We start from the raw sequence: 27,380 nt of genomic DNA on the forward strand, positions 1-27,380 counted from the left end.
GAACCGTCATTAATTGAAAAAATTATAGTGTTATTTTACATGTTTATGGACAAATGTATTTATAAAAGAGGGTTTCTTCTAACTGTGTTTGGATGTAAAGCTCCATTTGAACAGCTTAAGTTGTGAGTGACCGAAATTAAGAATACATGTCCCATGGATCCGACACCATGCGCCTTCGTTCGCAGTTATAGTTCCATCCTAGTCCGTTACATACAAAATGCAACTTTATTAACCTTCATGCCTCCATTCATTTCAATATACATGTTTATGCTTGCACTTATTTTAATTTCACAGCTCCATCCATATGAAAAATACAGAGAAAAAGGCAAAACACTGACTTGATACTTAAACAACTCTTGGGGGGAAAAAAACAAAACAAACAGCAAAAAAAAACAAAAAAAAAAAAACATAATAACACTATTTTTTGGGGGGTTTGAAAAATATCATTTAAAACTTCTTTTACAGATGTGGAATTCCATGAGCAGAATCTCCCTTTTTGAAGCAATGCTGAGCAATATCACAATTAGTAACGGCAAGAATGAAAGGATCTGAATATATTTACACTACACTCACTTACATAAATACAGAAACAACGATTACCGTACGGAATATCAGCAAACTTGAAACATAGGCATTGGCTTCACTACTTAAACTTTCAAAAAACCAGTAAAAGTCAAGCGCAGATGTTACACAAAGAAAAGTCAAATATTGAACAAACTCAGAGGAAGTTTAAGACCAGTAACAAATGTGCCAATCTGTGAACAGGATTCCTGATTTTCTTCCACACTGTGTTGAGCTAACCTGCTAAAGCTGACACACCCAGAGGCCTTGGTTGGATTCCCCTTAAATGAGGTGACTTATTGTAAGCAAAGGAACGGTGTAAAGCGAAAAAAGCATGATGGGAGGATTTATGGCATTTGGACACAATGATATAAGGCTCAGTGCGAGAAAGAAATTCTATGTTAGAGGTCCAACTGGCATATTTTCGTCTGTGCTTTTCTTTCTTTTTTGTCCCAAATTCACCTTTTTTTATTGTCTTGGTTTGAAATTTAGGATTTGAAGCAGACATGTTGGAATCAAAACTTTGCACAGAGCAGGTGACGTTACAAGTGTTGTAATATGAGGCACTATTCATTTATTATTGCATAACTTTGACCCTGGTTACCATTACAAAATTATGCTTGAAAATGAGCAAGAAAAACAAAAACAAAACAAGAACAGTTGCAGTAGGGAAATACAATCCACCCTGTCCTGTGGAGACGCCCGCCACCTTCAAGTCCAATTGAATTAGTCATGAACCTGTGTTTTTTAAGGCAAGCATGCATCATATACTGAATACAGAAGTACACGTGCAGCTGATATGTGCTTGGTTTGTGAAAAAATACTTGTGTGGATAGAACAAAATACACTGGGGATCACTAACCTTTCAATGTGTAGAAATTATTAATAATCTTTTTATTATAGCAAACACTGATTTAGCCTCAGAAAAAAATTGATCTAAAAAAATGCAAAAGAAAGGGAAAAAAAATCCATGTTAATTGATAGGAATAAAACATTTAGCCCCTTTTTTTTTACTGTGTATCAAATTAGATAAATTACAGTCTCTGAAAAGACTTTACACGTATAAATGTATTTCCTGCATCTGCTAATCAAAAGCCCTATTTTTCCGTTGTATTTACAGGTTGTAGAACTTTTTATATCATAGCTTTATTCTTCACTATCACATATATTACAAAAAAAAGATCCTTTTTCATTTTTTTTTTGTACAGAAAAGAGAATTATAAGCAACCACCGAGTGCGACTCGATCATAACACGACTCAATACATTAAATGGATGATTATTTGTTAATAAATTGACATCTAAAATAAAACAATCTGGGAAAATCATATACATAAACAAACTAACTAACAAGAAGGTGCTGATATGCTTTTACCAAAATGATAATACAACTGGGCGTGATGAAAGGAAATACATAAATAAAGAGAACATCCTTTTCTGACATCAGAGGGACATCCTTCTTCAGAAAATGATGTGTGGACCTCCTTGGATTTGGCTGATCTTAACCGTCAAAAGTGTGCTTTTATGTATCGGAGAGTGTGTGTGTGTGTGCATTAGTGTATAAGGATTTCAAGGTACCATAATCAAAGTGTTCCTTCTTGCTGGCTTCTGTCCAATCCATGCATTTGGCAGAGCGTTCAGAAATCATTGGTTGGCCGGATACTTTCTGTTTGAAGCTTTTATGAAGCTGAAAGAGCACCAGAAACACCCGCATAAATGTCTGTAATGAGGACTATAAAAATATACTTTGAATTTAATTCCCTGATTAACACGAAGCCATCTCCTAAATATTACACAGGATAGATGTGGAGCTTGGTAAAACACTTGTGTTTTATTAATATCTGTGTTGTGAATGCATCTAAGTGGGGCTTTTAAAATATTTTTGATGAGATTGTAATCAGTACAGATGTTTTATGTTAGGAGGTGGTTTTTGACAAACTGGAAAACAACGTGTGATTGTGTGGAGGGAACCACATCAGACAGTCTCAGATGGAACCAATGACTGTATATGAGAACTGGACCGAGTGAGTGTGACGTCACCCAATGGCTCCAATGCAGAAGAAAATATCATAAAATAAAGTCGATTCAGTCGCCTTTTTTCCTTTTTTTGCAATGTCTCCATATTGGAACTAGAAATCATCTGTCAGCAGTGATTGGTTTGAGTCGGTCTGAGTCAGCGTTTCTATGGGAACCACTCGGGAGAATCTGTCAAACGCTTCGATTGAAGCATCCGATTTGCCAGTTTTTAATTAGCTAACTTGCACTACAGAAAAAAAATATCATGAAATAAAATTTGGATTATCAAGAACATGTTTGAAAAAAAAGGTATCAGAGCACAAAATGATTATTCTGACAAATATGACTGAGTTTAATCCTCAATAAAAGTTTATGGGATTTTTGAAACCAGCAGGTACTTCCTGTTTGGAACGCAGAGGGGAGGGGTCACTTTGTCCAGTTCTCATATCCAGTCAATGAAACGGAAACTCCTCATCAGATTTTGACATCAACCAGAGGACCAAAGAGGAGGTTCCAGCTAAGCACTTTTGTTCAGGTTGTATTGCTCTTCTGTCCTGCTCGCTAAAGTGAGCTCTGTAACTCCTCGACTGGTGTTGTGCTCCTTAAGTGGATTGATAAAAATAGGGATGAAGATCCCTAAGGTGCCTCTTTTTTTTTTCTTTAAATCTGATTGTTTTAAGATTGGCTCTACGTGAGGGGAGGTGTATTTGTCAAACATAAGCAATAAACAGGCATTTAAGAACCAAAAGCGAGATTCCTGAACAGAATCGACTGAAAGAACATTTATCTTTTAAGATTGCACTTTACTGATTGCTAATCACAGCTCAAAATACACACAAAAAAGTTTTTTATTCTTCTGTCGCAAAAAAATGCTTTGAAGAGGCTGAAAAAAAAAAGATGCCGCTGCCCGTTTGAGGAGGATCCTGAAACGTGTTGCTGGTGTGCGATGATGCGGGTTTGAGAGAAAGCAGATGATGCTGATAAGGTTGATCCTCTAAAACCTCTTCACTGTCTTCTGGCTGATCTTTTTTCTTTCAAGTTAGCTTGTGTAAGGGGTGTCATGGATATTCCAGCAGATTATTAGAGAAAAAAAGGGGGGGAAAACACTCCATCCATGAAGAAATTGTACCATCTACTGGTCACTTGGAGGAAATGCAACTCAATACGGAAAAAAAAAAAGCATAATTCCAACTGTGCCAAAGTTCTGATCCCGTGATCCGCTCCAGGTCCTCCTTCCTGCTTTGACAGGAAACCCCCTACCTCACAACAGGGTCCTTCACATTATGAATGCTGCAGAAGCAGCAGCCTTAACAACAAAGAAAGGAAAGAGTGTCCACACACAAACACATGTGTCTGTATGAGTACAAATAGAGTGCGACTTCATCTTAAAAATCCAAGCAAAACATAAGCAAACAGTGCTTTTAAAGAACGCTCCCTATTATATTTCAAACATCGACAATAAAAGATCCTTCTGTGTCTGTCTTGAAAAGCCAGAGGATCTAGAAGTGACCCTGTTTTCTGCTCCGTAAGCTCTGTGCACCTTCGTCCATCTCCTTAAAAAAGATGAATGTGTGTGATTGTGGGGATCCAGGCCAGCTGAAAACATTCACAGGGAGATCCCGCTCCCCGGGCCGCCTGCCTGGCTGTGTGCGTGCGTACGTACATGCGTGTTTTCTGTTCCTTTGTCTTTTTTGCGTTCTCGACCCCCCTTGGAGCTGCTCTGCATTGGGTTCACACCAGCATGTGTCTCCGTCTGTGCAGGGCCAGGTGGTCGGATCTGGAGAAGCTGCGGTCACAGTCTGCGCACTTGAAGGGTTTCACTCCGGTGTGCTTTCTGTAATGCCGCGTCAGCTCGTCGGAGCGGGCGAACTTCCAGGTGCAACCGTCCCAGGTGCATTTGTATGGCTTTTCCCCTGGAGAAGGAAGCAGGAAACAGCACACGCCAAGTCACTTTTTTTATTCCTCTAGTGATTCCACTACACTCCTCCTTCAGTCACGCACTGTGCACCGTATATTTAAAAGACATTTAATCATGAAATACTTGTAATGTGCACCCATTTAAGTATTTTTGCAGATAATGGCTGAACAAATGTCAAAAAGGTGTAGATTTATACCTGCTTATAGAAAAAAAGGTTGTTTTTAGTATGTGCTATTGAAAGTACAGCTTTGATGCCTTCGAGAATGTTTTATTTCTTAGATTCATGACTCCATTAAGAAGGATTCCTAATGTTGCCTCCTCTTCAGCCATAAAAACCCCTCTGAGCTTTTGTTGAAACAGTTCCAGACCAGCATTTCTGCACAGGATGATTGAAAAAACAAAGCTACATCTTCCTCCCTAAAGTCTTGAATAATAATTCCTGATAGGAAAAACACTTGCTCACCACAAAGAAGGATTTACAGAGATTTTTTTTTATAACATTACCGACTTGCTGCGGAAGAAACTCTCTCAGAAAATGTTTGAAAATGAGTGGATTTTATTTGAGACACATCTAACAGACCCAATCCGATGGAAATGTTTTTTTTTTCTTTCTAACATGTTCTTGTGGCATTTTACTGATGATGGAGGACATTTATATAGAAACTTTAGCTCAAAATTCCCTTTCAGAGTCTTTCTTTGTTTAAATCACTGTGAATCAGGAGCAGACCAAAAACTGCAGTTTCAGAAAGGGCTTAATTGTGGTGGGCGGGTTTTTGTCCTCGCCACCAGAGGTGAATTCCTATTGAACACCTGCACATCTGCAGAAACTATGTCCAAGAAAACTACACAGGCTTTTTGATTTTGGCTAAAAACAACACAATCACAATCACAATCAATACAGTAGATATAGTGTGAATCTGCACACTATATTGATTCATATGTGTATTCTTATTTATCTTTACTCTACTCTACTATTGTGTATTCTTATATATTATTGCCCATTATTGTCATTTCTGCTGGTAGACCACCCACGATTTAATTGACCCTTGCAAAACAAAAAAAGTCTTTGAGTTTGAAATTTGTATAAATGCATTCAACTTTTTAGCATTTATTAAGCCTGCATGCTTAATGTTTCACTGATAGGTTCAAATGCAGGGACCAGAAATTGTTTTAGACAGGTACCCACCCTTTAAGATCGCAATCAAATACTTTGCTGACATCCTCTAGTCTATCTTTAATACACATGCTCAGAAAAATGGAACTCTTGAAGATAATTACATTTTTGCTTTTTGTCACTGGTAACCTTTGAGGTTATATGCAAGTTAACTTTAAAAGCATGAGGACATTTTTTCTGTTTTTCTGTAATCCCTTGGGCCCCTGACCCCCATGCTTGTCTGGTCATCAGGTCCAAAAGCGCCTTCGAGCCCACCTACACTTCAGTGACGTGCGGTGAGGTTGATGGCTTGTGAGGCACTGACTCCTCTGGCGTCAGATTTACAATTGCACAAACTGAATATTTCAGCATTAATAAAACAGCAGCTAGCAGTTTATAAGATACACACAACATATTTGTACTACAGAGAATATTTCTTTTATAGACAGAACACTCTTCTTGTGTATAAATTATTCATATGTACTGTAAACAAATTAAAGTATTCAGCTGTGTTCGGCACACGTTTGACCCTTAGTAACTATTTCTGGTATTTTTTCACATTCAAATTCTGTTGCTTTAATCAGTGTTATCAAATGTTGTCTGTGAAAATGATTATAACAATAATATAAATTATTTTACTTACATTTTTCCACTTACTCCCATTTTATAAAAAAAACAAAAAAAAAACATGTTTGGCCTTACTTTTTGATTCCATGCATCTCTACAAAAAGCTCTATGATCTGATGGAAGAGTCTTCCTTATTTTCCTTTAGTTTAATGAGTCTCTCCCTCTCAATTGAGTCCTGCTGCTTGTGTCAGATCTGCACAGATCCTGCTTTCTTTGATGGGCTAAAGAAAAGCATGTTTGGTTCTTCAGAGCCTGGTACTTTTAACTCTGTGCCACTCTGGTGAGGAGAACTTTTCAGCTCACATGGTTCAGAGCAGACTGTGCAGTCTGTGGGTGTTTATCCTGAATCGAAACTAGTCTCTTTAACAATTTACTTTAGTTTTTCTTTTAGATCCAAAATTGTCTCTTTTTGTTCTGACATAAACATTCACCCACTCACACACAGACACACATTACTTATTGATCTATTTATCTTTATTCATATTTTTATGCTGATTTGTAACACATTTTAGAAAATAAAGTCCTTTTCCAACTTGTTTTTAACTTACTAGTAAGAAAGTAAAATTGATCAATTATTACATTCTAAAATGGCGGAACGCCCTCAAAAAGAATTATTAAGGTAAATCATGTTAAAATGAACCACAAGTTTTATTCTTAATACTATGGTATATATTCAAATACCAAATATTAGCAATATTTCTTTACACTGAAGTGAAATATTTAATTAAATTCATCTTTAAATTTCGAATAAGCAAAATCGTGAACCCCAAAAAAGTTCAGGCTGGTCACACTTTCAGCTATACTATAAGAGGAACCGTGTGTGGAGTAAACATGACTATAGGAGTCTGTGATTTTACACATTTTGAAAATATATTCATTGAATAATCCTAAAAAATTCAAATTTTTATTTGAACTTTTCACATGTTTCAAAGTAAAGTCGATTGTTTAGTACGTGACCCCAATACTGCATAAAAACCTTAAGAATATTTTTCCACACATGATCAAAAAAGAGTCCAACAAAGGAAATTGATATGTGTATATATATATATATATATATATATAGAGGAAAATAATATTTTCAGGCAGAAAAATCAATATCTTTATTGTTTTTCATTTCTAAAGTGGTACATTTTATGTCTGTACCAGCCTTATTTTTTAGCTTTTCTATTTTATATAACCACTCTACAGCGACGACGTGCACTAAGATGCCGAGAGCAAAATTCTTTGTTGAAAGATGCCTGAGTGTTTAGCATGCTGCAGTCTTTTATATGGCTTTGAATGAGTGCACAGAATGAAAGCAGAAGAAAAAAACTGAATTTTGTTAAAATGCCACTGGACAAGTTAAAGTCTGACCTAAAATACAGTATGCCACTCAACCTGATCTGTGACAAAAATGAAGCATAATGAAACTTTCAAAATGATGTGAATTCATTCACCTTTATCCTGCTAGACTGGAACTGTTAGACAAAGGCATCTGAGGCTTAGGTCATAACAAAGCAAAGGACATTCAACTGCGTCTAAAAAAAACAACAAATAAACCTACAAAACAAATGGAAACAAAAAAAGATCAGAGAAAGAAAAATGCTTTTTGTTACATTTTTATGATGTTACTGCTACATTTAATGCTTACAATATTTTTTACAATAATTTTCACTGTCTGATCTAATTTTTCCTGAATTAGCTCACAAAATACTGTAAAAAGTTGAATTAATAAAGAGTTTCATTACAAATAAAAGAAAAGTCCCTAGTATGTGCTGTCAATGCTGAATCCCATTTTATGGATGTGTTGAGGAAACGTCCTTTCCTGGTAGTTACTTTCTCCTGCCAGTAGGGGGTGCTGCAGCCTCAATAATTAGCACTGTTGGTAGGAAGCAGCTGAAATTAATTTGAAGTCAAATAGGTTTTATCAAAACGTAATTTCCCTAAATCTCAAATCCAAATTATATAACCCAGTATTTTAATAATTCAGAAAAATAACAAATACAAACTAAATATTTACAACTTCCTATACCTCCTAAAGCCAAGGAAGTCCACTTTAAACCTTTTCAGGTATACACCCTCCCAAGAAATTGCTTAGAAAACGGTTTGGGATTCCTGAAAATTGTTGTTCTTTTTGTAATGATGACAGTGAAACGACTGAGCATCTTTTCTTTGAATGTTTTTAGTCTAATGTGTTTTGGGATAATATACATTATTGGTTTTACCCCAAAATACCATGTTTAGCAGACTTTTCTATTACGGACATCATTTTTGGGCTTATTTTAGAAAACAAAAACAAATAATTTATTTTAAATGTCATAATTAATTTGGGTAGATTCTATATACACAAATGTCTATTCCTTCAAATCAAACCATATTTATTTAAATTTCATAAAGAACTATGCTCTTTCTTTACATCCGTAAACTTCATTGAAAATAAACTTATTATGGAACTTCAAAATATCATATGTAACTTGCAGCTTTTTGATAACCCCCAAGTTATTGGTATTCCAATGCCCATGTAACCCCTTTATTTTATTTTATTTAAATATTTTTTATTAAAGTTTGTATTTTTCTAAAGTATTGTATTTTTATTCAACTCTGTAATTATAACTTGTTATATTCTTTTTACAACAGCCACAATACTGTAAGCTTTAAGTTTTTTTATTAATAAATAAAAATAAGTCAAATAGTTCTTATAAAGAGCAAAATTCAGCGTGTGATTATGGACAGTATTGGATTTAGAATATTTTTAAAAGTAGTTTTTTCTTTCATTAACTTAATTATTTTCTGGTGTCTTTTCTACGCGTCTTTTTGCTTTATTTATGTGACTCTTGACGAGAGTTTACCAGACCAGTTCTAATTTGGTAACCTTGAGAGTGGCTGGAGCTTAGGACTTCGTTCCAGCAGTCTCTCTCTCTTACTCAGAACCATCTTTTCTTCAGATGTTAATGCGTCTGTTTGGACTTGATTCAACACGTAATGACAACGGCAAACACAAAGCCACACCCACTGACCTGTGTGTGTCCTCCTGTGTGCTTTTAAATGTGAGCTTTTGGTGTAAACTTTATTGCAGCCCTCAAAGTCACATCTGTGGATTCTTCTCTTTTTGGAGTCTGGTGACTCGGACCTCCGGGGGCGTCGGATGCTTTCAATACTGAATGGAGACATGGAGCTGCAAGTCAAAAAGAGGAGGAGCATGAAATAAGCTGTAAACTAATTTACTATTTAAAGTCTATTATGCTTTTTTTTATTTTTCATTTTTAAAGAATCCAACTTAGGTTCAACATAAAATAAATTCATAAAAGAATAATTATTAAATGAGAATTTAATTTGGTTAAATAATTTACTAGACTTTTTTTAATCTAATAGCATAAGAACTCATTTTGAAATATAAAAATGCAAAGTTTTAATATAACCCAGGAATCAAAACTTTGCTGTCACAGAGATTGAGCAAGCCAGAGGAAATCTAAATGACAAAACTAACAAACGATTGGGTCAAGTATGAAAAATTATTGATATGCGGCCCTGCAACAGACTGGCGACCTGTCCAGGATGTCCCCAGCCTTCGCCCGCAAGTGGCCAGGATAGGCTCCAGCAACCTCGTGACCCCGAAAGAGAATGAATGGATCAGATGAATGAAAGAATGAAGTAATGATTTGAGGTTTTCAAAACATAAATAGGTCAAATCTTTTTATTCCAGTCCCAATGCTGAAAAAAAACTTCACATGTTGCAATTTCTACCCCTTGGTTCTCAGCCATATTCACAAACAAAGAAATTTCATCTATTTTCTTATGCATAACCTCATATTTAGTAATGCAGTGGTGATCTAAAGCCTCTTCTGCCTTAAACGTAAGGGGGTTCCTCAATAAACACAACAAATAGAAATATAAATAAGTCAAACCCTGAAAAAGAATTAAAAAGTATTATACAAATTTATCGTAAATATTTTTTTGTTTTAAATAAGCGAACACGTTTTTTAGTGCATGAATTTTCTTTTATGATTTGTCTTAAAGTCATCAAATTTAAAGTTCTTTGCATTTATTGTCCTGTTCAAAATAGTGAAGGTCTGCTGTAAACGACACATTTGTTAAGACACTTAGTAAAACTTTAAAAGCAGTTCTACATATATTAAAAAAGAGCAAAATAGTTTAAATTAATTGAAAATAATAACTGATGCGGTCAAATACTTATCATACATATCTTCAAAAAGGTAACTGGGTCATTTAAAAGACCTCCGACACACAGAAAATATAGTTAAAGATTAAATAAATGGCAAACATTTAATATTGAAAACAATTAGTCAAATAAAAATGACTGGAAAAGGAAACACACAAGGGCTGGAGAGTCACTGAATGTTGTATAAACAGTGACACAAAAAATATAATAAATAAAATGAAATACGAGGAATACAAAAATACATGTCAAACATTTGAATAGCATCAAGTTGTGCATCAATTAAACACTAAAGTGGAAAAGCTAATTCTGTGTTTTTGGTTTCACAGTTTATAATTTTGGAGAGCAGCTTTGAGCCATGAAGGACTTCTTTTACTGTGGTGGAAGAGACTTGCAGAGCAGCAACCAGCCAGTAGATGGCAGTGCAGCTCCAACATGAAGCGCTCGCCAGGAAAACAACTTAGGCCTGCAGTATGAAAATGTGTTGATCAAGATTAAAATATGTTTTTTTTTTCTTTCTCATTTTCAGAAACCACAAGTTTCATATCAGTGTTTTTTTTTCCCAATTTGTGTATGCAGTTTTACATAAATTCAACACTTTCCAAAATATGAAACCGGCCTTATTTGTACAGCTGAAAAAAATGTAGAAAGATTTTGGCAGATTAAAGTTTGACTGTGAGTACACTTTATGCAACCATAAACACATGACTGTGGCAAAGAGCCCCAATGGCAGGACAGCAGTTATACGGCAGAAAGTCAAAACAAAAAGATCTCTGTTTACTTTATAACATTTAACCCTTGTGCTATCCTAGGGACTTTAACATTGGGAGTTGGGTCACCTAGACCCACTAGACAGTGTTCTGAACCTTTTTTCTTGTAAGATTTGTTATCTTCACTGGTGTCCATGGATTACATGAAATCTTTCCACCTTTATCCACCTTTGTCATGGTAGGGAGAACACGTCAATGCAAGGGTGCACTGAAAAAACAGGAAAAGTGGGGTTGTTTAATTCACAAATACTAAACATGTTTGTTTAATATGAACAAATTATGTTTACCTTAGAAACATATTATAATCTTGTAGATCCCACTTATTTTCTAGCAGTGTTACATTAATATATTTAAATTATGTAGACAAAACATAAAAAATACTTATGTTTCGGCCTTTGCCCCTTAATTTTGGATTGGTAAACCCCATCTGTCAAGAAGCATTCCAGGAGGAGAATCTTCAACCACTGCAGTCAGCCATTTCAGAGCAGCTGAGAGCACCTGCCCACTGGATAAACTTGTAAAGGTAAGTTGGATTTACTCTTACAAATTAATTTAAGGAAGTGGAAAACGTGATATGTATTATTAATCTTGTTTGTTTTCACGGGGAAGAGCTTTGTAATCCACTTTTATCATAGTTATCAAAGTTAAGGCTCTGCGCGCCACTTTTGTCCCTGCCAGCTGCAGCCCAGGGCGGCAGGTAGGGGGAGGTGTACTCTGTGTATTGTACTCTTAGGCAGATTCAGCGGTGAGGTGCGGGGATGAGCGGTTTGCTCTTTGTGAAGGGCAGTGGGCGCTCGCGGGCGCGGCAGGTTTTTTTCTCCGCAGGGGTCATGGGGTCATCTAAGATAGCACAAGGGTTAAGGTCTATTCAGGAAAATGTTTGCAGCAATCGACCAATGCAGCAGAGAAGAAAAGGCAGAAATCTAAAGGTTTTCTACACCTGTGTGTTTGAGACAGAGTGCACCCCGGAAAATGAAGTGGAGAGCCAGGATTCAAAATAGAATCACTCAAAGTTCAGACACCAAACAGATGAGGCGGATGTTTACATTCTGACTACACCCATGAGGTCACATCATGATTATTACATAATTTAGGACGGTTTTAGAGCAACGGTGTCCAACACAAAGCATGGGCAGCATCATAAATCACATCTAATGCAGCAACGGGATCAGCATAATTCATAAATACGGTGATTATAAAGCAAATTTAAAATCAAGAATTTTCCGTGTGCATCACACCCCAAAAAAGATAATAAGTGTAACTTAGTTCTGATTTATAAGATGCACCAACAGCTGTAAAACAAGTTGTGCTTTTTTATTTTTATGACCAATGCAGACATTACACTACTTACTACTACATTTTCCCCATTGACAGGATCCTATGTGCAACAGGGTGCCTTTCATTTTGACATCTGTGAAAAGTTATAAACTATTTTGTATTTTGAAAAAAAATTGCTGTTTTTTTCTTCATGTATTATTAATGCCAAAGAAATAGTTCATTCATATTTATCACAATAGTAACATTAATGTGGTGCACCCAAATATGTGCATCCACATTTGGTATTTATTTAAAAATTAAAAGCCATTATTATTATTTTGTAGTAATTAAAATAATTATTCTTGAATGCATTTATTAAAAATAGTCTGTGGGAAAAGAAAATAAAAATAAAAAGGGGCTATATTATGAGTCTGGTAGGCGGAACCTTTGACACTCTGGCAGCGCCTCCAAGTGGCCGAAGACGGATCAACTTCCTGTTTCCGTCAGAAGTGATTTGGAGAATGAAAGAGTGCTCGTGTCGTTTCTGCTCTGAGACTCGTTTTATATTTTCACAGGTTAGTATGTGTTTTAAACCCAGCAGATGAAAGCCCTAAGCTTTAGTTTACTTCCCAGATGATTTTCAGTGTTGTTCAATTTGTAATTTTGATGTAAACTGGAGAAGTTTAATTCAGTTTCGGCGGGAAAAGCCAGACCGGAAGTAGCGGGTGTTATCGCGTTAGCTTGCATTCACAAGACAGGATGTTGTTAGCTCGCGCTAAATGAGCCTGTATTGCCATAGCAACTATGCAAACTAGTTGGATCCGTGGCTGTGTGTGTTTTATTAATTTTGTAAGATTCCTGACGTGACTTTAAACATGTTTAAAAGCAACAGAAACAATTACTTTTGTAACAGTTGTAAAATGATGAAAGTTTACAGATTTATTGTTCTTTTATTATTATTATAAGTTTATATTTCTAACAGTGCAATGTCCAGCATTTATAAGCTAAAACAATATGCTAAAGTAACAAAGACAAAGAAGTATTTCCTTTGTTTGTGCAGACTACAGAAGTTAAAGTGAATTAAACTTATGTGATTCTTTTGTTTAGTTTTGAAATTTGAAGAGTAATGTATTTGAAAACAGAGAGTAATTACTGATGTGAGATATTCGTCAGATATTTAATTTAGACTTGATTTAGAGGTCAGATTGTACATTGGACAATTACATGCACTGAATTTAAAATGTAAATGTGTTGAAACATTTAAAGAGAAGTGATTTGGAGAATGAAAGAGTGCTCGTGTCGTTTCTGCTCTGAGACTCGTTTTATATTTTCACAGAGACACAATTCTTTTTGTTATTGTGGTCGCCGCACTCGGGACCCGTAACAAACTGTGGGGGCTCGTCCGGGATCTCTCCTCTTCAGTTGTTGAGGAGCAGATCCAGTGATAACTTAACCAAGAGACTTCCGAGACCGGACCACCATTCAAGTCAAGTCAGTCGGTGAGTGTCCAAGGAGGGAGATCAGGGAGCAAAGGATCTTCACCTCAGAAAGGAGCTGCACTGCTGAAAGGAAGTAAACACATACGTCACAGAAAACTATAACAGAGCGCACCGAAGAAGAATACAGAACCCGTCATTGACAACATGTCAACAGTACGCAAAGAACTAGTGTGGGAAATTAGAGGACGCTTATTCACACTCTCCACCACAAATCTCTTTGATCTGGCAAGAAGCATCGCTACAGACAATAGTGACTCCACACAATTCAGTCAACATGACAAGGAAAGCTGCATGGACTACATCACCTCTTATATACAATCAGACAGCCTGCTGGACCTTGAGGATGAGGGGATGAGCCACCTGCTCATGTTGAATGACCTAATAAGCCAAGCTATTCAAACTAATGATCCAGAACCTCCAGCGGATGCATCCGCCAAGGCTGAAACACATGCCATACCCAGCTCACTGCGGCCTAACACATTACCAGACTCTCCGGACAGACACTTTAGCACAAATACTGACACAGAAGGACAATCAACATAAGAACTAAGGAGAATGTGTGAGGAAATGATTGAGAGACTAAGGCAATGTGAAGTTACAGCATCACAACCTGCCACAACACCAAGTCATCACAGTCACTCACAGTCCCAAAACAGACCACAACAAAGTCCAGAAAGACCCGTAACTCTGAGAGACCTTTCCTACCTGCCTCGGAGAGAATTCAAGGTGTTTGGAGGACAGATCGGAGACAGCAGCTCTGACATTAGCTACAACAGCCTCACCAAACAGATCAGCGAAGGAGCTAAAGAAGGGTTTTCTGAAGCGGAGATTGTTAGAGGTGTACTGAGAATTGTAAAGCCTGGTACCTTCAGGGACATGCTCATGCACAAGGATGAACTATCTCTTTCAGAACTACAATGCTTCCTCAGGTCTCACCTTGGAGAAAAAGCTACAACGGAGATGTTTCAGGAGTTAATGTGTGCCAAACAAGCCGAACATGAATCACCTCAACAGTTTTTGTATCGCATGATTGGACTCAAGCAGAAATTAATCTTTCAGTCAAAACAGACCGCCTCTGACATTTCCTATGACCCCAAGACAATTCAGGAAGTGTTCCTTCACACAGTCTACCAAGGCCTGGGAGTTAAATATGCAGACTTGCGCTTAAGACTAAGACCCCTTACTTCAAATCATAACATCACAGATGAAGAGATACTTAGCGAAGTCACTAAGATAATCAGCGATGAAAAAGAACATCAGCGGAGATTAGGCCAAGTACCCCGCCAGAGAACCGCACAAGCTCAAAGTGCAGTAATTGAGACAAAAGAAACAAAAATAACCAAAGATCAACAAACGGCACAAACAATCAAACAACTCACAGACCAAGTAGAGACATTAACCAACTTGGTGGCTAGTTTGATGGAATCAAAGGCCACAGGGCCATACCACTATGCCCCATCACCACCGACCCAAGCCCAGACTCATGCCACTACACCTTCGCCTTCTCAGTCGCAATACTGTCAAGCTCCTCAACCCTTTGCTCGCCAAACTACAACCCCATTGAAAAGAACATTCCGCTGCCCAAAATGCAGTGAGCAAAACCTGCAGGACTGTTGCCATTGTTTTGTGTGTGGTGAATCAGGGCATCGAGCAATTGGATGCTTAAAGCGGACCAAGTTTCAGGGAAACCTGAATCGGCCTCTGTCGAGGGACAGCCAGAGACCGGTCCAGAGCTCCAGTCCCAGTCAGTAAAACTTCATCCTGCAAAACTGCATGCAAGACACAACAATAAACAGTCAAGAAAACCCCCTCAACACCATCAGAGGAAACCCTATGAGAACTCCAATCAAAACATCACAAGATGTAAAGTTCCCCTTGTCGGTAAGAAAAGTCTTTTAAAGTGTTTGATCAGTGGTTATCCTGCAACAGTATTATTTGACTCTGGTTCACAAGTGAGTATGGTAGACCAACAGTGGGCCAAGAAGTATATCCCCAGCTATTCAGTGAGACCACTACAAGAACTTCTTAACGATGGGTTTGAAGTTTACGCCGTCAATGGCCAAACAGTCCCCTACGACGGGTGGGTAGAACTCACAGTCACACTCGCTGGTCACGAAGATCCTAATCTCACTGTGCAAGCACCATTCCTCGTTAGTAGATTGTCACTACCCCAGCCATTAGTGGGAGCTAATGTGCTTGGAGCAATTATTGAAAGACAGGAGTCTGATGAAGAAGCCAGCACAGTTCTATACAGCCTCCTTCGTCAGGCCTTGGGAATGGATGAAGAACAGGTAGTTGCTATGGTGAACTTCATTCAAACACCAAAAAGTACTGATGGAGGCCCAGCCACAGTAAGAACTGGCAGAGACAATGTAACTATCCCTGCTGGGAAAGCAGTTCAACTATGGTGCAGAGTCCCCCAGAGCTTTGACATCTCTGACCCCCTGGTGCTGTATGAACCTGCAGAGGAGACCAATATGCTAAGACAGTTAAGCGTGGGTGAAGGACTTTTAGAGGTCAACAACCCCCAAAGACCCTATGTAAAGATCCCCATTTCCAATCACTCAAAACATGAAATAATTCTGCCAAGGAAAACAATCATGGGTACCATCCAAAATGTTGCTAAAGTCATCCAACCAGAGACATCAGAGCAGCCCCTAACCCATCTCGCCCAAGTTGCAGCAAATGCAGTGGAAGTAAACAAATCCTCTGCTGAGCCCTGGTTGCCACCTGTCGACCTAAGTCACCTGAGTTCAGACCAACAACAAATAATTGAAAAGGTGCTGGAGGAAGAGTGTGAGGCGTTCTCCCGCGACAGCAACGACATTGGGTGTATCCCTTCACTAAAGATGGAAATCAGGTTGAAAGATGACACTCCAGTACAAAGGGCCTATGCCTCCATCCCAAGACCTCTTTATAAGGAAGTAAAGGAGTACATTCAAGAACTGTTAGTGAAAGGATGGATTGTAAAGTCCCAGTCCCCTTATGCAGCCCCCGTCATCTGCGTAAGGAAGAAAGATGGGTCATTACGGCTTTGTATTGATTATCGCCTTCTAAACAGTAAAACAGTTCCAGACAGACACCCCCTCCCCCGCATCCAAGACCTCACAGACTCACTTGGAGGCTACAGTTGGTTTTCAATCCTGGATCAGGGTAAGGCCTACCATCAGGGTTTCATTGCTGAAGGGTCAAGATACATGACTGCATTTACCACGCCTTGGGGCCTTTATGAGTGGGTGAGGATACCCTTCGGGCTGTCAAACGCACCTGCAGCTTTCCAACGAAGCATGGAGGAGATGCTTGACACACTCCGGGATGAGTGTTGCATTCCCTACCTCGATGATGTCCTTTGTTTTGCAAAGTCTTTTGAGGAACATGTTCAGGTGCTTTGTAAAGTTCTGCAAGCCTTACAACGCCATGGAGTGAAGCTAAAGCCAGAAAAGTGCGAGCTGTTCCGTAAAGAGGTTCGATATGTTGGCCGTTTAGTGTCTGCAGAAGGAGTAAGAGTGGACCCAAAAGACATCGAGGCTGTGCAGGCACTCAAACATAAAAGACTGCGAACTGTTGGAGATGTCAGACAACTCCTTGGATTTCTCAGTTATTATCGGACATACGTGCAGGACTTCTCACGAATCGCCAAGCCTCTATACGACCTACTCCAGATAAAACCAGACACAGCACAGCTCAAACCAACCAGAGGCCGAGGTAAACATCCACAACCATCCTCCCGTGCCCCAGTACAATGGGATGACAAACACCAAGAGATCCTGGAACGCCTGATTGACATGTTAACCCAACCACCAGTGTTGGCATACCCAGATTTTACCCGCCCCTTCATATTACACACTGACGCTTCCCAGAAAGGCCTCGGGGCAGTCCTTTATCAAAACCAGGACAACAAAATGAGGGTGATAGGGTACGGGTCACGCACACTAACACCGGCTGAACAAAACTACCATTTGCATAGTGGAAAACTAGAGTTTCTAGCCCTCAAGTGGGCCGTCTGCGACAAGTTTAAAGACTATCTTTTCTATGCACCCCACTTCACTATCTTTACGGACAACAATCCCCTAACATATGTCCTAAGCACAGCAAAACTTAATGCAGTCGGACATCGTTGGGTGGGACAACTGGCAGATTTCCATTTCGATATAAAATATCGGCCAGGAAAAGCCAACATTGATGCAGACGTGTTGTCACGTTGCCCTTTTGACATTGAGACCTTCATGAAAGAGTGTTCAGAGGAGTTACCTGAAGAAGCAGTTGGTGCAGTCTGGGAAGGGAGCAGAAGAGCAAAGTGTGGAGATGTGCCTTGGATAGCTGCCCTCACCCTTGCCTCACCAAGCCACTCTTTTAAAGAGCCTCTGCGAACCATCAGTCATGAAAGCCTAATTCAAGAACAAAGAGCAGATCCAGCTATCGGCAAAGTCTTAGAGATGAAAGAAAGAGGCAAGACACCTACAGATAACGACAGAGAAAAAGTGGACATCAACACAAAAAGACTATTGAGAGAGTGGAGTCGGTTGCACATAGAAAATGGCCTTCTCTACAGAAAGACGACAGAACGAAAACAACTAGTTCTACCGGCTGTTTACAAACAGACAGCTCTGATCCACCTTCATAACAACATGGGCCATGTTGGAGTGGAGAAAGTATTAAACCTCGCCCGAGAACGATTCTACTGGCCTTTCATGAAGAAAGAGATTGAGGAGTACATCACCAGGAAGTGTCCGTGCATAAAACAGAAAAAGCCAACAACACACGAGAGAGCACCTATGGGCAGCTTAACATCCAGTGAGCCACTTGAACTTGTCAGTATAGACTTTCTGCATTTAGAGTCCTGCAAAGGTGGGTTCGAGTACATTTTGGTTGTGGTGGACCACTTCACAAGGTTCGCACAAGCGTATGCCACCAAGAACAAGGCAGCCAAGACTGCAGCAGATCGACTCTTTAATGATTTCATCCCCAGATTTGGATATCCATCCAAACTCCATCACGATCAAGGTCGGGAATTTGAAAACGAACTGTTCAAATCCCTCCGACAGCTCGCTGGTGTGGGTCATTCGAGAACATCACCTTACCACCCACAGGGCAACCCAGCCGAAAGATTAAACCGCACTTTGCTACAGATGCTTCGGACATTGGGTGAAAAAGAGAAACAGTGCTGGAAAGATCATCTGCCACATGTTCTACATGCTTATAATTGCACAAAACATGAAGCGACAGGTTTCTCCCCGTATTACCTGTTATATGGCAGACATCCTCGTCTACCAATTGACATCTTCTTTGGCCTCAGGACCGAAGAAGCAGAAGAAACGCCACAAGGATATGCCCAGAAATGGAAAGTAAAGATGACTGAGGCTTATCGAATCGCAAGTGCAAACAGCCAACACTCAAGTTCCAAAGGTAAAGCGAACTATGATAAACGATGCAAGGGAGTGACACTGCAAGCTGGAGACAGAGTACTCGTACGTAATTTGAGTGAAAGGGGTGGACCTGGCAAACTGAGACCCTACTGGGAGAGTGCAATTTACATCGTGCGGGAGCAGATTGGAGATAACCCAGTCTATAAAGTGAGTCCAGAAGCAGGAGGTCGTCCCATTCGCACCCTCCACAGAAACTTGTTGTTACAAGTAAATGACCTGCCAGTAGACATAGTCCAAGACTCAACAACCAAGCCACAAAAGAAAAACAGAAAGACACCAGACAGATCAAAAACATCTGATCAACCTCAGAGCCCTGAAGCAAGTGAATCAGAGGATGATATACCTACCTACTGGTTCCGAGTACCTAACCGTCAACCACAACATGAAAACCAGCACTCATCCCGACAATTTCACAATGTGTCACAACACTTAAGACCGATCGGGACAACTCTGAGAGAAAAGGTTAACATCCAGCCTGAACAAAGAGAAGACACAGCCGTCACTGAAGAGGAACACACTGATGGAAGGCAAGATACAGATCTTGGACCTGATGGTAGTCAGGAAGAACAGCGACTCCATCACGAAGAGGATCCAGCAGAGACAAGACCTGAACCAGCACCCAATACATGTGCAGAGCTGGAGCTAAATTCGTCAGCTGAGTCACAGTCCGTTACCGAAGATCCACTAGGGAGAGACGACCAAACACTATCCTCACTTACCCATCCCTGGGACAGCCAGCATACTTACCTCATCCCACGGTGAACTCCATGAATGTCCAGCCAGCATACTTGCCTCGTCCTACAGAGCATGCTGAGAGAACCCAGCCAATATCATATCCTTTTATGGTGTACCCTCATCTTTACTCTCAACCCTTTAACCCATACTTACCTTTTCCATATCCAGTTACACGCTTTTGAACTTCAGAGAACACTGAAAGAGACATGGAAAAGCCAGTTGACGAGAGACTTTAGTGTTATATGCGTTTAAAGTTTAACAGTTTTAAGTCAAGTGTCAGGAGCCACTTTTGTTGTTGGGGAGCGTGTGGTGCACCCAAATATGTGCATCCACATTTGGTATTTATTTAAAAATTAAAAGCCATTATTATTATTTTGTAGTAATTAAAATAATTATTCTTGAATGCATTTATTAAAAATAGTCTGTGGGAAAAGAAAATAAAAATAAAAAGGGGCTATATTATGAGTCTGGTAGGCGGAACCTTTGACACTCTGGCAGCGCCTCCAAGTGGCCGAAGACGGATCAACTTCCTGTTTCCGTCAGAAGTGATTTGGAGAATGAAAGAGTGCTCGTGTCGTTTCTGCTCTGAGACTCGTTTTATATTTTCACAGGTTAGTATGTGTTTTAAACCCAGCAGATGAAAGCCCTAAGCTTTAGTTTACTTCCCAGATGATTTTCAGTGTTGTTCAATTTGTAATTTTGATGTAAACTGGAGAAGTTTAATTCAGTTTCGGCGGGAAAAGCCAGACCGGAAGTAGCGGGTGTTATCGCGTTAGCTTGCATTCACAAGACAGGATGTTGTTAGCTCGCGCTAAATGAGCCTGTATTGCCATAGCAACTATGCAAACTAGTTGGATCCGTGGCTGTGTGTGTTTTATTAATTTTGTAAGATTCCTGACGTGACTTTAAACATGTTTAAAAGCAACAGAAACAATTACTTTTGTAACAGTTGTAAAATGATGAAAGTTTACAGATTTATTGTTCTTTTATTATTATTATAAGTTTATATTTCTAACAGTGCAATGTCCAGCATTTATAAGCTAAAACAATATGCTAAAGTAACAAAGACAAAGAAGTATTTCCTTTGTTTGTGCAGACTACAGAAGTTAAAGTGAATTAAACTTATGTGATTCTTTTGTTTAGTTTTGAAATTTGAAGAGTAATGTATTTGAAAACAGAGAGTAATTACTGATGTGAGATATTCGTCAGATATTTAATTTAGACTTGATTTAGAGGTCAGATTGTACATTGGACAATTACATGCACTGAATTTAAAATGTAAATGTGTTGAAACATTTAAAGAGAAGTAGAAAGAGTGCTCGTGTCGTTTCTGCTCTGAGACTCGTTTTATATTTTCACAGAGACACAATTCTTTTTGTTATTGTGGTCGCCGCACTCGGGACCCGTAACATTAACATGAACACAAATCCGTGTTCTATTTTTAAAGAGTGAAGGCTTCGTGGTTTTTATTGAGTTCTAGTCAGTGAGAAATTGATCCGATTGGCTCCTTAAGGGTTAAAGGTTGCAGACTCCAGGTCTAGGTTAATGCAGATGCAGAAAAACAGTTTAAAACCTTCAAAAATGTGTTTCAGATTGTTTTTTACTTATCCCTGAAGGATAACACATGTGAAAAGAAAAAAAAATACAAAAACTTTTATTTAGCACCTTTCTCAAGATTAGATGGTTATTCCGGAAGTTTTTACAGTAAAAGCTCCTGCTGCACTTTCCCAAACAGGATTTCTGGATCATCCTACCAAGCGCTAATCCGTCAGACTGCTATGAATGCATCTGGGAAACAAGGAGTTCAGTGTCTGGCCCAAGGACATACTGACGCACATTTTCAACCACCAGCAATACGATGGGAACCACCCTGTAACCATGACAACTTCAATGCCCACACGAGCATGAGGGGGAACAGCAGGTCACTGAAAAAAGTCAAAGATAGAAATGCAAATCTAACGAATGTTGGACTGTTAATTATTTTCTAAATATGTTTAAGTCCTGCTCAACCTTTTCAAAGAAGGCAATTTTTTAAATCTTATCCTATTTAACACTTAACACACTTTAACACTTGGCTATGTCCGAACTCCTTCACTACTCACTACATAGTGCACTACATAGTGCACTATATAGTGCGCTCGCCCTGTTGAAAAAGAAAATAACTTATGTTTTTTTCTTTTGAGCAGATGCTAAATGAAGGTAATTTTGGAACCAAAGTGACTCGATGCATATTTGCATCAATAGGCATTGAGGGGTTAATATTGTTCTGAAAAAAATAGACAAATATGTATTTAAATTTTTACAAAAACTATAAATCTGTTACTTTTTTAAGGATGTCATGACATAACTTGGCCAAATTATAGCTTTGAGGAACAATGAATCTTTTGTGTTTTCTCTTTCTAGCCCAAAGGTAAGCTCTCCTTAAGTGGATCCAGCATGAATGTTTTGTGGTTCCATCCGAAGCAGCAGAGAGAAACTTTGAATGTCAGCAGAGAGCCATTTCAGGCAGATCTGACCTCTGTTTTAGTGCATTTGCCGCCCTATTCTTCCCCTCTTCCTCCCCTCACAGGCGTAGCAGAAAGACTGGAAGCGGAGGGAGGGAATGTGTCACCTGTATCCGGGCTTTCTCGCCATACGAAAACAACACTTTATTTTTCTGACTTCTCACGGATAGCCGGGTCACAACACCAGCTCCGAGACGGCAACAGCGCTGGCTGCTTCTCAAACACAAACATGAAATTATCAAGAAAAACAGGAAAGGGAGTCTGTGTGTGCCCTGGGAGACTGGCCACTGGGCATTCCTGTACCTGTCCGAGGATCCTACCCAGAGTCTCACCCCTCCACCTGCTCTGCTCCGCAGCCCCTGGGTCCTTGGGGACCGGCCAGACTTCAGCAGAGACAACCTTCTCAACACAAACCCCTACCCCCAACACACACACACACACCTCTATTCCTTCTGTCTTCCTCTCTAAGCTGCACTCTCCCACAATAGCCTATCCACTCGTCCCCAGGGAAACACATGAATATGGAGGAGGCTGCCCAGGAAGCACATGATACATACACACACACACACACACACCCACACACACACACACAACCTCACTCTCGCCTTTCACTCATTTATTTATATATGGATACCTGGATTGGAGGCTGCAGGCACTCCCATCCTCCACCCTTGCACCTCTCCTCTCTGATGCTCTCTGGAAGACTGCATGTGTACATTTGGTGCCAAACTATACAAAGCTGTTCTCTCTGGCCTCACAGGGGCGCACATTGTGTGCAAACCAAAAAATAAAAAACAGCCACAGAGCAGAGCAACATGTCACAGGGATGTCTATAACATGTGAGGTGTGAAAACAGGAACCAGCTTTCTTCTTCTTTGTGGCTGAACCAGCACTTAACTCAACAAGGCTGCATGGCCGCTTCGCTCTAAAAAAAACAAGCACACAAGTCTGTGTTCCTGTTGACAATGGCTGACCTCCCCCTGGAACCAGCTGTTCTGTCCACTGTGCAGAGACACGTGCACGCATACAGTACAAAACGCACATCACCAGGAGGATTAGTACCACACATATTCTGTTCAGATGCACACGGAGTGCCTACAGGAGGAAGGTTTCCACACAGCACCGTCTGCACTTTGCACACACAAGTGAGTGTGTGGGCTGGGCATTGGCGGGATTTTGCTAAGCCCGGCTGGTGATTTATCTCCATCGTGAAGGCTTGGGCACCGTAAGGTTGGGTCCTGCCAACCTCTGTTCTCCTCTGGCCAATGGGTGCCCACGTGTGGCACTCAGGAGCATGCCTGTCCCTTTCAATAACCTGCAATGAAACCTGAATCCCACAATAAGTGTGCCTCCCTGTAACCCTCTCCTTCTGCTGAATAGCCCAAAGCGACAATGCCATTTTGTAAAAACCACAACGTGCTGCCACTACATTTAGTCTAAATGGAGTTTTAGAAAACAAAATCATATAATGATGTCTAATGCAGGATGCCAGCTTTTTAAGCTGTGGCGCTACCGCAAAAAAAAACAACAAAAAAAGCCCAACAAAAAAAACAAAGCGAGCTGAGCTTGCTTTCGTCTCGCTAACGACGAGCGGGAAGACAGTTGGTCCACATAAAAGCCTGACCAGTTTGGAAAGTTTGGCCCCTCTAAGGGCAGTTGTAAAGGAGCAAAGCACTGTGCTAAATCTTTATTTTATATCTGATGTCTTGCTTTTGATCAGAACAAAATTAGCTGGAATGCCCTGGAAAGGAAAGGACGCTCACAGCACAGAGTCCTTTAGAGGAGGAGTAGGTAAGGAAGTAAGGAGAGTCTATAAAAGCCAGACATCTTTGCAGAAAGTTAAGCTTTACAGACAGCGAACGAAGTTTGATAGAATCTAACTTTGATTGAAAACAAACGTTCAATAGAGGGCTGGTTTTTGATTATATAGGATAAGGCTGGACATTTCCTCAATGGATTTCCTTAAGTCTTATCTAATAAAAAGATCACAAGGTCAATGTGATCTAAAACTACGTACACACTGAGCTTGTGATGCACATTCAAGAACGTGTGCTTAGCCCAGGGGTGGGCAAACTACGGCCCGCGGGCTGGATCCGGCCCGTCTCCATGTTTGGTCCGGCCCGCTGAACAATGTCAGAGACCCATGTTTTTTTTTTGTTTTTTTTAATCTGGCAACACCATCAAGACGTGACATTTTATTCCCCCCCTTCAGCAGTCTGTGCTCCAACCTGAAACCCTCTAAAAATCTCTGTCAAACAGAACAGAAGACAGTCTTCCCTTTCTTCGTCGGAGTTCATCTTTCCCGGTTTAGCTCATTCTTTTAGAGCGATCATGCTGCTACCCTGTTCTGTGTCCTGATTGGCTGGAGACCCCGTCTCACTCTGTGCCATGTCTCTTGTACAGAAACGCGTAGCTCTTCAGATCAGAAATCTGTGATCGATCAGATCTTTGTTTTCATTCTAAGATCCTGTACTCAATTTCTATGAAAGTTTGAGAATTTAAACAAGAGAAAAGGGTGAAAATGTTCATGTCTGTCTGAGAAAAGTGTATTTAGGCAGTGAGGAATTTTACTGCCATGAACGTCTGTAATCATTCTGCGTGGATTTCACCGATCACGGTTATTTTTAGAACGAAACTCCTGCAATAAACGAGGGAACTCTGTACTGGTGAAAAGGTAACACAGATATAAGCTTAGCTGCAACAGAAGAAATAGAAATTAGCTTTTTCATAATTACTGGTTGAGAAACAGACGCGCAGGACACAGTGTAGCTGCGCAAACTGTGAGACGCGTGATGAGCTCAAAGTCTCTGCGGAATTATGATGGGAGAGGATCCATTATTTATTTAGTTATTTTTTTAAATGTATCAGTATATTTTTCCTGAATTTTTGTCTTTGAAAATCATAGAGAGTGTTATTTGTTCATTGTTTTATTTCATAAATAATGTTATTTATTTTATTAAAAGGATCATGAATGGATGAAACTTTATTCATATAGCACTTCACAACTCCTTGAAGGTACCAAAGGGCTTCACAATAAAAAAAGTGATCTAAAATGGGAAAAAAAGTTTTTAAACTAAAAACTTTAGAATATTCTGTTTTAGAATATAATTTTCAATATAAATGTTTTCATCTGCATTCCATGTTATATCACTCTCAGTCCATGCATCTGCTCGTGGTCCAGCCTTTCTATTGAATTTTAGAACCCAATGTGGCCCGCGAGTTAAATTAATTGCCCACCCCTGGCTTAGCCCGTGGTCTTCACACTGGAAAAGCAGTGAGGGTTTTTTCTTATTTTCCTTTTTTTACCTTTACTAGCACATGTCCACCACCTACAGTTGAGAGAGGATTGGTGCGAAGTGTCAAAGAGGTGCAAATCTCAAAAAATCTTACTTCAGGCTTTTTATTTCCCAGCTCTATTCCAATACTTGAAAGACTTGGTGTCATAAAATTCTGGCCTTGCACAAATTGCAATTCTTAATTTCTCCTGCATGTTCAATTTGCAAATGATTAGCACTTACGTGAATTAAAGCAGACCCTGTTGGCAGTGACCAAAATAAACCAATTCCTATTCCAATATTGAAGTTCCACATGGGAATACTTTTTGAAGTCCCACTCATATCATCTTTGAATCTATGTTTAAAGTGTTCCCAGTGGTCTTTTTATTATGATCATGCAGTTTTACCCCCCCCCCCCCCCCGTTCACGCCACCTTTAACTGAGAGGTCTCTGTTTATGAGCTCTTACAAGAGCTCTTACAAGGGAGCTTACAGGCCCTCACACCCCCAACCTAAAATTATCGGTGCGACAAAAACAGTTTTGATCCAGATTTCAGCTCAGACCAAGAAAACAAAAAGGTTCATGGATCTAGTCGTCTACAGGTGGATGCATCAGAATGGAGCAGAGCAGGAAGCTTGTGGCTTTAAATGCTTTTTGGATTTGAAACCATAAGGGTGTCAAAATTGCTTTTAAAATGTAACGTTAAGCAAACAATTTCTCTTATTAAGTTTTTTTTTTTTCTGTTGCCAAACAACATCCTTCCCTTCCCTTCCCTTCCCTGGGCTTGCAGTGGCTCTGCAGTGTCTTGGGTTGGTGAATTGCCTTTAAATGTTTGCACATGAGAAAGTTTTGATAAAGCAAATAAAATGCTACTCTCCTGCTGTAGGTTTCTTGCTATATGGTAATATGCTTTTTTTAAAGAACTCTAAGGCTCTTATTTCATTAAAATATATAGACATCTTATCAATAACGTGTTTGGATGCACAATATTTTAACAGAGCTTTATCCTCTATTGGAGATTTTGACTGTGATGGACACAACACAACAGAAATACTATTTCAGCATCAGGAGGATAAAAAGTGGAAGCAGGCGCATAGAGATACTCACTCTTGTACAGCTCGGGCTATAGACAGCGCTGTGGAGCCGGTCTCATTAACACTGTCCAGGGTGACGTTTGGCAGGTCATCGTCGTCGCTGTCACTTTTGATCTGCCTTGGCGACAGGCCGTTGAGGTCTGTGTGTGCTGCGAGGATGGGAAACAAACACAGGAGTCTGACACACGACACTGGAAGTGTAAACGTATAAGGCATATCACATTGTTTGCACTAGAAACAGTCTAATTGCATTTTTTATTTTATTTTACTCCGTCCCACAGTTTTTTTTCCTGTTTAATTGAGTGTCTTACACCTTGGTATGTGTTAATATGCCCCTGCGCATGTAGTAGCAAGCACAGCGCTCAGCTCCAGGACAGAGCAGTCAAGCGTT

The 27,380-nt window shown here is 39.6% G+C and overlaps 1 protein-coding gene across 4 annotated transcripts in view; it reads right to left on the bottom strand.

Annotated features, from left to right (window-relative positions):
• Window positions 1–202: 202 nt before the first annotated feature.
• Window positions 203–27,380, bottom strand: part of klf12b (Kruppel like factor 12b) — a 64,170-nt gene continuing 36,992 nt past the window's right edge. For all 4 annotated transcript variants that reach the window (XM_078940035.1, XM_011489305.4, XM_078940034.1 and 1 more), the window contains 3 exons: window positions 27,003–27,138; window positions 9,270–9,427; window positions 203–4,488 (listed from right to left, as the gene is read on the bottom strand). In XM_078940035.1, the coding sequence (XP_078796161.1) occupies window positions 4,307–4,488; window positions 9,270–9,427; window positions 27,003–27,138 (476 nt within the window). In that variant the 3' untranslated portion in view covers window positions 203–4,306. The remainder of the gene's footprint in view (window positions 4,489–9,269; window positions 9,428–27,002; window positions 27,139–27,380) is intronic.

This window comes from Oryzias latipes, chromosome 21 (assembly GCF_053564925.1).
Source record: "Oryzias latipes strain Hd-rR chromosome 21, Olatipes_Hd-rR_3.1".
NCBI lineage: Eukaryota > Metazoa > Chordata > Actinopteri > Beloniformes > Adrianichthyidae > Oryzias > Oryzias latipes.